The following is a 13,101-nucleotide window of genomic DNA, read 5'->3' on the forward strand; positions in this document are numbered from 1 at the left end:
GGAGTCCAGTCCAGTTAGGACCGATGGTGCTCTGTCCAGTGTAGGATCTAAACAGTGGAAGAGAATTAGCTAAATAATGAATGATTTAAAGAATTACCGACTAAGGCGCCCCTTTGCATTAAGGATTAAAGTAACTCTAGAGTCCACAGCATTTGCAAGTTCTTATTTGCCCTTATGTTCCTTAGAAAATTCTCCATCCCTTCCATATGTGTATTGCTAATTGGGTGATATTTTGCAGGTATCTATACACATTTTCAAGAATCTTTTAATGACCAGAAAATGTCATTAATTTTCATGATTTGAGTTTTGTAATGACCCTAATTAAACCTGCCTAGAATATTAATTCTGCTAGTGTGTTGTTGAACATTTGCTTTTCAAGCATAATATACAGGTTAAGGACATTATTATCTATTAATATAGTTACATGACCATAATGTTAATATGTACATCAGTTTGATCTACTGAGAAGCATCTAAAACTGATTAAATGAAAAACTAATGAAGATATATATACTTTTTCAAGGAGAAGTATATTTACTTAAACAGAAAAGTAAAAAGTGGCATTCTTTTTGCACTAGTTTGGATTTTTCCAGAATCAGACCCTGAGACAAGAATTCAAGTACAACTAACTTATTTGAAAGTTGATCCCAGCAAACACTGTTAGTGGAATGAAGTAAGATAGGGAAGGGATGGAAGTCAAAAAAGGATGCATTATCCAGCAGATAATGCATCAACTAGGGCTCGATCCCTCTAGGGAACAGTGTAGACAACTTCCCTTAAGTGCTGGGTCTTTATACATCAACTCTCAGTTGAGGGATGGCCAGTGGTTGAGGGCCACTGCACTGTGGGCCTTAATTCCCTGGCACTTCTGACCTGCTGCATAGGTGGGCAGAGTGGAGTCCTGCAGCCAGAGGGAGCCCTGAGGCAGTGAAATGAGATGCTGGCAATTGAAAGTCAGGTCAGCATTCACAGAAATGCCAGGGACAAGGCCATATGGATGGGGCACCAACAGTAACAGCTCTAGTTTGCTTATTTGACCAATTTCCCTTTTTTTTTTTTAAGAAAAAAGCCAACTAAATAAATAAAAGTTTTTAAAATAAAAACCAAAAAAGTAAATAAAAGGTTTATTTATTTTTGAATTCAGGAGAGAGACAGAACACGAGTGGGGGAGGGGCATAGAGAGAGAGGGAGACAGAATCCAAACCAGGTTCCAGGCTCTGAGCTGTCAGCACAGAGCCCAGTGCGGGGCTTGAACTCACAAACTATGATACCATGACCTGAGCCAAAGTCCAATGTTTAGACTACTGAGACACCCAGGTGACCCTAGTTTGCTTCCTTGAAAAGAGAGAAAAAGCCATAGATACTCTACATATGAATTTATTTTACTGCTGTGTTTTAGGTTCTGGAATAGTGGCTTATATTTAGGCAATCACTAAATATTTCTTGAATTTGTTGATATTTCATGACTGCCCACCTCAACTGAGCAAATAAGTAAATAAATGGAAAGTTGAAGTCCATGTGGTTGAGTGCCAGGATTGTGCCTTAATTTAGGTTAGAAAACATTCTAGTGCTCTTTGTCATTTGGAGCCTGTATTTCAGAGCTAAACCTGTACTGAGGCAGACCCTGTCATTCTGTTCACTCTGATTGACAATCATCATCACGGGGCGAAACAATTATACTTCAGACTACAGGTTTAGTATCCCATTTTTGAAAAGAAAAAATAAACTCTTTATGGGGAACTACACTTGTAAAATGTATGCATCAGTTTTCTTGGTTATTGTCTAACTCTCATTAATGCCAAGTATAGGAGATAGGTGAAGGATGACCCAACTGAGTGGTTTTCTGTGGAAACCTTGAGCGAAGAGTGGCAAGGTCACTTTCTGTGGTCACTTGAACCAAGTGACCTTAACTAGGAAGGAAGAATACATGAAGTCAGTGAACAAAAAATAGACATCATTCCATTTAGGGGCAAAAGCAGAAGCAGAATAAATAGTCCAGAGGAGAATCAATTATACAAGTGGTTAGAACGTAGATAGAAGCCTGAAAGAGAAGAAAAAAATTAGGGGAACTGATGAAAAATGAATCCTGACATCAAAGTTATGTCTTACAATGTGATTTGAGCATTGATGTATGCATGATCCATGGGCAATTGTCATGTAAACCAGGCCAGAGGATGCCAGTGTTCTCTTGCAGAAACAGGTCCAAATCTGATTACTGTGGAATGTAGGAAGGAGAAGCATGCCCCATTTCCTTCTAGCCTTCCCCAGGAGGTCGCCATAATGCTACTCTAATCAAGACATAAAAATAAAACTGGAGGTGAAGTTCCTTTGAAGTTAGATGAAGCTTTCTGGTAGTTTGTACTTGACAGAGTATTTATAATGAAAATATTTTGGTGCGCCTGGGTGGCTCTGTCGGTTAAGCCTCCAACCGGCTCAGGTCACGATTTTGTGGTTTGTGAGTTCCATCCCCGCTTCAGGCTCTGTGCTAGCCCTGGCAGCTCAGAGTCTGGAGCCTGCTTTAGATTCTGTGTCTTCCTCTCTCTCTGCCTCTCTCCCACTTACGCTCTATCTCTCTCTCCTTCAAAAATAAATAAACATTAAAAAAAAAAAAGAACTGCCCTCTTAAGTAAATAGTTATGAAATCAACTTTCTCATTCTCCCAAATTTCCATCATTAAAAAAAAAAAGAAAATATTTTATGTCTTTCTTTTAGTCTATGAAACAATGTTTGCTAAGAGAGAAGATTGGCAAGGATTGGAAAGAAGCGAGCTCCTTAAATTCTTCAATGAGTGTGGTCATTTCCCAATCCAGCAGCAAATTGATGAAGTTTGGGACCTGGTCCATAAAGGTGAGTGGTTTCCCGTTTCTTGTCTTCTTTTCTCTTACTTTGTCTTTCCCTTTCCTCCTTTTCTTCCTCCCTTGTTCTTTCCTTCCTTCCTTCCTAATCTTATTTAATTTAAATATAATTTAAATTTAAATTGTTCCCATGTTTCTTTTCCATTATTTTGTCTTATAAAATCCTTTTCCTAAAGTTTTAAGAATCTGATTTTAATATATATAAAAGAAAAAATTTAAGGATGATTAAAAGAAGTTAACGTAACACAGGTTTTTTAAAGGGGCGGAGGAGGTTATTTTAAGTTTTTAAGATTTTAATATATTTTTGATACAATATAAATTACGTCTAACATAGTGTATTTTAAGCCACTATATTTTAACTACTGATGCCAAAAATCTTTCTTCCCGATAGCTAGATTTAGTACTGAAGAACATAGCCAAGTTTAAATATTTAAACATTGTAAACTATTTCAATAGAATTTTACAGTTAGAAAATCCTTTATTTTCTGAACAGTAAATAGGTGAAAGGATAGTATTGTGTGAGAATACTTAATAATTTAAATGGAAGAACATCCGTGAAAATTGTCACAAAGATGTGGGGAATATCAACAAGTTTTCCTTAATTCCTTAAGGTTCTTCTGAATGTTTCTGTGACCATAATAGTGCTATAGCTTGCTGTTATGTTTAGAGATGATGGATGGTGTGTTCACAATTTAACTGAGAAAAATTGTGAAAATGAACCCTGTGTGGGGCTGTCTACTGACACTGAGGAAACTGCTTGGGATTCTTTCTCCCATTTTTTTCTGCCCCTTCCCCTGCCCCTCAAAATAAATAAATAAACTTTAAATACAGGAAAAGGACTCATATACCTGTAGGAAGATTTGATTAAGGCCAGAGTGACAAAGTTGGAGATTCATTATAGGTTTGAAGTTCTCTTTCTTAATGTTTAGTTTACCTAATTTATTACCTCTGACTTTGCTTTGCCACTGCTGTATCCCTAGTACCTAGAACAGTTTTCTTGACTCTCAATAACTATTTGCTCACAGATTGGCAGAAGCATCCTAAATCATTTTGTGCTTTAGTAGTCATGACTAGATTGTTTAATTTTTTTTCTAATGACAAAAACCTAGAATGTTTATTATAGAAAATTTAGGAATGTATAAGTATACAAAACTGCTAAGAAATAATAATTGTAAGCATTTGGTGTCTATCTTTCCTATTTTTTTCTATGTATATGACATTATTTTTATGAAAAGTGAGATTATTTTCTACATGTTTAAAAATCTGCTTTTTTTGTTTACCAATGCTTACAAGTTTCCAAGCCATACCTTTCACAGCATTATTAATGACTGGGTGATAATCTGTCATATGGAGGTTCTATAAGCTATTTATCATTGCATGTTTAAATTGTTTTCATTTTTCTTTATAATAAATAATAATGAAAAAATTAAATGCAGCAAAATAGCATGAATTAGACATTTTAAAACTTATACTGATCAGTGTTAGTAATCTAAAATATAATTTTGTTTTCAAATTAACAGTTTCATGGAAATATTTCCCTCTACTGATTATTTTGGAATATATCATATAAGCTTAGATTTAGAGTATGGCTCTGGCATTAGCTCTCCTGGGTTTAATTCCTGGCTTCACCACTTACTGGTTGTATCTTTGGACAATTTATTTATCTCTGCTATGCCTTATTTTTCTCAACCATAAAACAAAGATAATACTATCTAAGTCAATTGGACTGTTGTGAAGTTTAAATGAAATAATTTATGTAAAATATGTGTCCCAATACAAGTGCTCAGTAATGTTTGCTTTCATTATTCTTAAAAAATTTGTAAGTATACTTAATAGTTTTGATAATTTTTTATGTTGAAAATGTTTAACTGTTGAATCTCTTTGTATACTGATTCATTCTATAGAGCTTGTTTACTGAATGTTTTTTGTTGGTTTCCACCCTCTCTTATATCACAATGAACTGTGTGTTCATTTATGCTCATTTTACAGATGAGAGGGCTGAGACTTAAGAGACTTTTCTAAGCTCACTAGTAGGGTTGGAACTTGACTCCTGGTCTCTTTAAGTTAGGTTCGGTGTTGCTTCCATTTTACTATGTGAAGATACTTTAAAAGTCGATGCTATGAAAGCATAATTAGATGATGAAAACATTCTTGACAGCAAGTACTGCCTTTTGTTGATCTTTCACAGACTAGCCTAATGCCTTGCAATATAGTAAGTTTTCTGCAAATGATTGAGTTCATGAAATTTCTTATTAAAACTAGAATTTTCAAAAAAAAATTAGTTTTAAAACATATTGTTTTCATTATACTGCCTGAAATTGGGAAGTGTTTTTTTTTGTTTTTGTTTTTGTTTTTGTTTTTACAGAAAGGAGCCACTCTAACATAATTTAAAATATATGTCCAATTATGTTGCTCCATCCACTTGAAAAAATTCTTTTGGTGCATAAGAAGCTTTCATTTGAAATGGAAATATCCTAACTAATGGAAAAAAAATTATGAGAAATGAAGCTAAATTAATGGTTTTCTACTTGCTTCTGGTATATATTCCATTTTTAAAATAATCTGATTTTATGTGTTTTAGATTGTCAGTCATCTTCATTCATACTGACTTCTTTGATTGGGATAATAGCGCCAGATGTGAAACCTACGCATTTTTTCATCCAGTAGCATATTTTACCTAACGCATATGTACTTAATTCAATTGATTAACTTCTTGGTGTATGACACCAAGTAGGTCACATTCCTAAAACTGTCTGTATGTATTCAGGTATTTTTAGCTCCCCCACCCCCATTCTTTATTCTCATCACTATGGTAACAAAAAAATTTGTGACTGAGGACATGATTTTTGTCTGAAAATCTTCCCTTGGGAAAATGAAGCAACTTCAGGCTACATGTATGCATTGATCTTAGGCTACATGCATGCGTTGATCTTAAAAACTGAAGAGTATGCAAACATGATATTATTTGATATTCATTTAAATCTCAACAAATGAAACTAAAAACTACAGAAAGGCATATCTGAAAGTAAGGAAAATAATACACTGTGGTTCTATATCATCTTTTCTCTTATCATCTGCCTAAATTTTTAGAAATTTGAACTTTGAGTGTTTTCCAGTATTTTTCCAGCATGCAAATAGAATGTTTAGTTTATTTTCTGCAGTTAAAATGAACACACAGTAATAATGAAGACAAGTCCATTTTCACTATGGAGCTCTAGACAAAAACCTTAAAATCAGAAACACAGAAATTACCTGTATGTTATTTAACCTAACATATTCTATGCATCTGAAGAAACTGTGGCCTAAAATGGAATGTAAATTATTTCAAGTTCCCTGACTAGTTAGTAGCAAACTATAACTAAATCCTGGGCCTCCTGCTCCTCAGGGCACAGCTTTGTCCACCATAAATGGACAACACTGAATTTTTTGCTGTTTTCTAGAGAAAAGGTTTTATGTTATTAAATTAGAAATGTATAATTATTTTTCCTTAAATTTTTTTCATGTGAACACTCTAATGATAAAATTTTAATTATGCAGGAAAGGGGTTAAAGAGGATTTAAAAAGATAGTAAGAGATTCTAGGGTATAGGAAATGTGAGACATGGGCAAATTCTGGCAGTAAAAAAATACGGAAGTATTGGAGCCTTATTTTAAATAACTTCTAAAAACATTTAGCACATATTTATTATAAAATGCTGAAGACACACCCTAAAAACAAAAGATGAAATGAAAAATACTGGTTATTTTGTGTTCCAGCTACTGACTAGGGGTCAAATAGAATAGGTAGTCAGGTCTTATTTGGATTTCCTAGTGCTACTATTAACATTTGGGGAGACTATCTGACAATCTCCTTTTTTTATATATAATAAAAATTTGATCACACTATATATTTATGTTGTTGGTACAAATCTCAGCTCATAAACTCACTGTTTTTATTTTTTTTTCCTTTCATTTGAGAAAGAAAGAGAGAGAGAGAGAGCATGAGCAGGGGAGAGGGGCAGAAGGAGAGAGAGAGAGAAAAAGAGAGAGAGAGAGAGAGAGAGAGAGAGAGAGAGAGAGAGAGAATCTTAAGCAGTTTCCACACTGAGCTCAGAGCCGGACGAGCTGAATTAAGAGTCAAACAACCAACTGAGCCACCCGGGCACCCCCTCACTGTTTTTCTACAACAAGTTAATTTTTATTTCTGGTTCTATCCATCAAAACTGAATTTCAGTCAGTCTGGCTTTTCATTCCCTTTTTTCTGAGATTGTGGCTAAAGGGATAGAGGGCATTTACATACTGACATAGCATGTGGAATGTCTACCTGATCTGCAGTGTCATCTTTGACATAGGCATTGCTTGGTGTATTCATTTGCTAGGTCTGTCGTAACAAAATACCACAGACATGGGTATGGATCATGGGTCACCCATGTTTATCATACTTGGGGTTCATTGAACTTCTTGGATCTGTAGATTAATGTTTTCATCAAATTTGTCAATTTTTCAGCCATTTTTTGGTACATTTTCCCCTCTCTCCTTTCCTTCTTAGACTCTTATTACATTTATATGAGTACACTTAATGTGTCCCAGAGGTCTCAGAGGCTGTGTTTACCTTTTTTTCAATTTTCTTTATTTTTAAAAGACAGAGAGAGAGAGAGAAAGAGAGCGAGTATGAGCAGGGAGAGGGGCAGAGAGAGAGGGAGACACAGAATCCAAAGCAGGCTCCAGGCTCTGAGCTGTCAGCACAGAGCCCAATATGGGGCTTGAAATCACAGACTGTAAGATCATGACCTGAGCCAAAGTTGGACACTCAACTGAAGAGCCACCCAGGAGCCCCTTGTTCTGTTCTTAAAAGTGGATAATATTTATTGATCTATCTTCAAGTTTACTTTCTGCCTTCTGTCTTCTCAAATCTATTGCTGAGCCTGTTTTGTAAATTTTTCATTTTTTATTTGTCATAGACTCTGTGTCTGGAGTTCTTTCTTGTCCAGCAAGAAAACGGGACACAGGATTAAAAATGAGAGAGAGGCTAATGTCCAGGAGGAAACAAGAGCCCCAAGTAAGGGTCCTTGCTCCATTTTTATTAGGATCAGAAGGCTTACAAATGTGGTGGTGGATGTGCACAAAGAGACAATGAAATCATGAACATTAAGTCATGGGTGTGTAGGGAAAGGGGGTTTTGAAGATATGCAGTGTTAGGGGTTTAGGTCAATACAAAACAAAATCCTGGCACCAGACAGAAGGTTGTTCACAGAGGACTGAGTCCTCACCTCTGTTTACCTAAACTGGTCTAGGAGACCAGAAAGACCTAGCGTGCTACCTCAGATTCAACAAGGCACCTTTCTTTTGCTAATTAGCTCCCCTCTGGGCAACTTTGCCCCACTGCAATCTATAGCTCTATTTACCTCTTTACCTAATTTGGTCCTTCCTGTGAAAGCAGCTTTCTGCTATTGTACTAAGTTGGGGGGCATTTCCACCCTGAATACCTAATCTTGTTTACCTCATCTTGGATGTTTTCATCCTGAGATTCTCTGTTCCTGTACCTTTGTCCTATACTGGAGGCCTTTGCCCTGCTTCTCCTACACAGGGGGACTTTGCCCTGTTTACCTAATCTTATTTACCTAATCTTGTTTACCCAAACTTGGGTGTGTACATCCTATGGCTTTCTAATTCTTTATGCCTTGTTAACCCATCAGTGCAGGCTCAGGGAACTCCTAAGCTTATTCCCCACAGTTATTACATTTTTCAATGCTAGAATCCATTTATTTTTTTTTACAGATTCTGTTTATCGTGATAATGCCCATTTTTGAGTAATTGTCATATTTCCCATTAATTCTTTAAATATAATTTATTTCAATTATTTGAGCACATTTATAGTAGCATCTTTGATGTCTTCATCTGCTAAATCTAATATATAAGTCCATTCAGACTTAATTTTTCTTGACTGCTGTTTTTCCCCTCAGTATTGGTCACACTTTCCTATTTATTTGAATGTTTCTATTGTTATTTTTGTTGAATACTGGACATTTTAGGTAATATGTTGTTGCAACTATGGATTCTGGTGTCCCCTTTCCAAGGGTTTATTTATTTATTTATTTAGTAACTTCTCTGGACTTAATATCTGGAATCTGACCTGTCTCCCCCAGGTGTTTGGCTGTTCATTTCTCTGCTCAGTCATTGTTTTAATTTTTTTAGAGTGGCTTTTGAAAAAACTATCTCTGATTCTGTATAACCTAGCTGTCAGCCTATGATTAGACAGAGTGTTTACTCAAACACCTTGAGCCATTAAGGTTTCCAGCCTCTGCCTGATCTGTGTGTGTGGGTTGGGAGTACATTCAGTGCTCGAATGTGCTCATATTTTACATCTGCCTCATATTCTACCTTCCACTGGTACTCTTGGGTCTTTCCTGTTCATTCCCATTGTTTTCCAGTTAGCTTGGGATGTGTGTAATAGTTGTCAAGCCATTCTGTGGCTTTCTCATTTTGAAATATGCCTCTGAAATTTCCGGCTTGCCAGTGCCTGACCCAACTCAGACTGAATTCAGGCTAGCACAGCTGCAGTGTCTCTCCATTTATGTCTTATCAGTTGTGTTATATATACTATTCAATGTCAATAGATGTGGAGTTTTTCCTACTTCTTCAAATCAATTTAGCTTCCTGGTTGATTGGTGTCTGGCTGGGGTGGGGGGTGGGTAGGAGGAATAATCCTCATGTTAGACATACTGATATTGGTTCTTCATACTACTGTCATGACCCAGTTCAGTAAAATCTATGACCTAGTGATCTAAATTTGTTCACTAGAGAAAGACAGAATGCTCAAAAAATACGGAGGCAAGTAAATGAGTAGAATTCTTAGGACAAAATTATCTGAAATGACTTAATAAAGATGACTTTGAGCATGTGGTCAGTGTTAGGAAAGTTTGGCACCTATTCTAATGACTATATAATGATAATACTCCTTTTACTGTCACCTCCACTTCCTAGAAGAATCTAGAAGAATTCTAGAAGAACCCTGAACCAATTTATCATGAAGTTCTTTAGCAGAATTCATGTACTTGTGTTATAGAACACTGGATCCCTTTAGAAGTATTTGGTGTTGGGGCACCTGGGTGGCTCAGTCAATTAAGCATCGAATTCGGCTCAGGTCATGATTTCATGGTTCATGGAATTGAGCTCTGTGTCTGGCTTTGGCTGACCCTGTGGAGAACTACGTGGGATTTAATCTGTCCCTCTCTCTCTGCCCCTCCCCTGCTCATGCTTGCTCTCTCTCTCTCTCAAAATAGATAAACTTAAAAAAAAAAGTAATATCAAGTACTTAAAAGTGTTTGATGTTTGTCCCATCTACTCTGATGGGTATACTGCAAAACTCCCATGAACCAATACTCTTTCCATGCATTACAAAAAAGTAAAGATTTTGTCAGTGGTGTCTATAGCCTTTGTATAGCAGGTTGCAACTTTTTTTTTCTGGTGTTTTAGTAGATATTTTCTGATGCTTTCAGCCACGTGAAAGGTAAAAACACATTCTCTTCTCTGATTGATGATTTCAGGAATAAGTTATGAAGTGAAAACAAATGAATTAGAGCATACTACATGGATGCCTTCCATGGTTGTGGCAATCCAGAATCTTTTTTGATAAAATTGTAACAACAAATTTCAACAACAATTTCAACAAATACATTTTGAGCACTTTATATGTGTTGTGAAATATATTGTGGTTCAAAGGTCTCAAAAATCCACTTAATAACAGGAGGGACATGGACATATATAACTAGATAAATACAAGGTTGTAAATGTTTATATATTCACAATAGTATCGAGCACTAATACAAATGTCATGTCTTAAGTTTGGAAGTCAGAGAAAGGTTATAGAGAATGTTGAAGATAATGTCAATCATTGTTGCATGAGTTAACTAGATCATAAGAGAAAGAGGTTTCACACATAAAAGAGAGATTTGTGCAAGGCAAATTAGAATTTTTAGGTCAGCTGGTAACGGTGAAGAGGAGAAATCTGTGGGTAACTGGAGAGAGCGTGGTATTACTAAAACTGCTGACTAAAAGATGTCAGATCATTCACTGAGATCTAGTTGACAGTGGTTTCTTCTTATACTGTTCTTCTTGTTTTGAATCCTATGTATTCACCTGTCATCTATTGGAAATGGATATTTTCAAATACACAATTCATATTAGACTTTGGATACATATATCAGTTTTGTGTCAGTTAGGAGCTATTTAAACATGTTTCTCTAGAACTTGAACACCCCTGCATAAACTAGAGGGACCAGACCCTAGGGGCAAAGAGCAAGCCTGTAAGATCTGTCTCTCACCATCATGCTTCAGCTATGTAATCCAAGCAGCTGCTCCCACAGTTTTGCCTGCTTTCTCCCCTAACACTTTTTAAAGATGGTTCTTGATATTTTGTCTCATATTTCATTATTTCATTCTGTTAATGCCTTCTTTCACCCTAGCTATGGCTGTGCAAAGCCTGTGAAAGCCTATGCTAATGATATGCCCTGGGAATGATCTGGGCCAGTGAAAGACTTTCCCCTTTCCCCTCTTTCCTGTCTTCCTGCAGTCATGTGAGTTGTTACTCCAATTAGTAAGGTAGTCTAATTAGCCATTCTGGGATTTTTTTTTTAAGCCTTTGAGTCTTTTATTGTTTGGGTTGAAATATTTGGACCATTGTTATAAGCTACATAGAGAATCTGATTAAATTGTGTAATATGACTTAACACTAGCTATTCTTTTAAGGCCTGTCTGTTTTCGTTAAGTAGAGAATAACCATCTTCAAGAAACAGCAGGAACAGCAGGGGTTTGAGAGGAGTGTAACTTCAATAAAGGTATAATTACTTTCATAAGTCTATTAGAGGGCAAGGCTTTAGGCTCCTTTTGTTAGATCACTGTTTATTAAGATTACATACCCAATACTCTTAACATGCAAAAATCCACTAGCTAGTCTTTGTTTTATATGATTAAATTACTATAGTATCAGGGGTATGAAATATTGAAAACAACTTTGCTAGCAAGTTGCTGATTAATGAAACATTAATATAAAATATTTCATCAGAAAGTCTTATGAAATGCAACATTTTATGATATAAGTATTCCAACATCAAAAAGCATTAAAGAGCTGTGTGTGTGTGTGTGTGTGTGTGTGTGTGTGTGTGTGTGTGTTTTCTGGCATTCCATTTGATCCAGAGTCCCATTAATTCCCCCAGTGAAGTGAAAACTGTCAAAGGAATTAGAGTAGTTTTCAGCCCTTGACAGTCAAGTGAGTTTTGCCAATCTCACCCAGTCCACTTTTTAAATTTAAATTTAATTTTAATTTTAATTTTATTTTAGAGAGCGGGGGTGGGGGAGCAGGGGAGTGGAGCAGAAGGAGAAAGAGAGATAATCATAACCAGGCTCTACACTCTGTGTGGAGTATGACATGGGGGTTAGATCTCATGACCCTGGGATCATGACCTGGGATCATGAGCTGAAATCAACAGTCGGTCAACCAAATGAGGCACCCAGGTGCCCCTCACCTAGTCCACTTTTTTTTTAAGTTTATTTATTTTGAGAGAGAGTGTGAGCAGGGGAGGGGCAGAGAGAGAAGGAGTGAGAGAATCCCAAGCAGGCTGCACACTGTCAGCACTGAGCCCAACATGGGGCTAGAACCCACAAAACGTGAGATCATGACTTGAGCCAAAATAAAGAGCTAGATGCTCAACCATCTGAGCCACCCAGGTACCTCACCCAGTTCACTTTTTAAGTCACCTTTAGGAATGCACATTTTCTAACAGTTTTGAATCAAGATTAAAAAAAAATCAGTGTTGAATCACTATATTGTACACCTGAAACTAATATTACACTGTATGTTAAGTAAGTGTAATTTAAATAAAAACTAAAAAAAAAAAATTATGCTCTGCTCAGTAAGGCACCATGATGTTCCCAGGTTGTGAAGTCTGTCATGCTCTATATATTATAAATGGTACTGAAATGCAAGCTTATGATTCAGATCTATAGAACCACACTTGTGAGAACTGCCAATTTGGCATCATAGAAGCCAGTTGTTAATGCTAAAGTCTTGTTAACTTAAAGTTTGCCTTTAAAGCTGTGATAAGCTCATGAGTTTCATTTGGTATTTCAATTTCCAAAATTTAAAATTCTGTGACTGTTTCCATGTTGAAATCCACATGGTAATATTGTTTTGTAGCTGCATTTTCTTATGAGTCACATTGGTCTGTTATGCAAGGAGATGTTTATAGAGTAAGATTCTTTCAGGGAATG

The 13,101-nt window shown here is 36.1% G+C and overlaps 1 protein-coding gene across 1 annotated transcript in view; it reads left to right on the forward strand.

The window, feature by feature from the left end:
- Nucleotides 1-13,101, forward strand: part of IQCM (IQ motif containing M) — a 474,138-nt gene that overhangs the window by 298,300 nt on the left and 162,737 nt on the right. The window contains exon 12 of the mRNA XM_043567775.1: nt 2,712-2,846. Coding sequence (XP_043423710.1) covers nt 2,712-2,846 — 135 coding nt within the window. The remainder of the gene's footprint in view (nt 1-2,711; nt 2,847-13,101) is intronic.

Source organism: Prionailurus bengalensis, chromosome B1 (genome assembly GCF_016509475.1).
Source record: "Prionailurus bengalensis isolate Pbe53 chromosome B1, Fcat_Pben_1.1_paternal_pri, whole genome shotgun sequence".
NCBI lineage: Eukaryota > Metazoa > Chordata > Mammalia > Carnivora > Felidae > Prionailurus > Prionailurus bengalensis.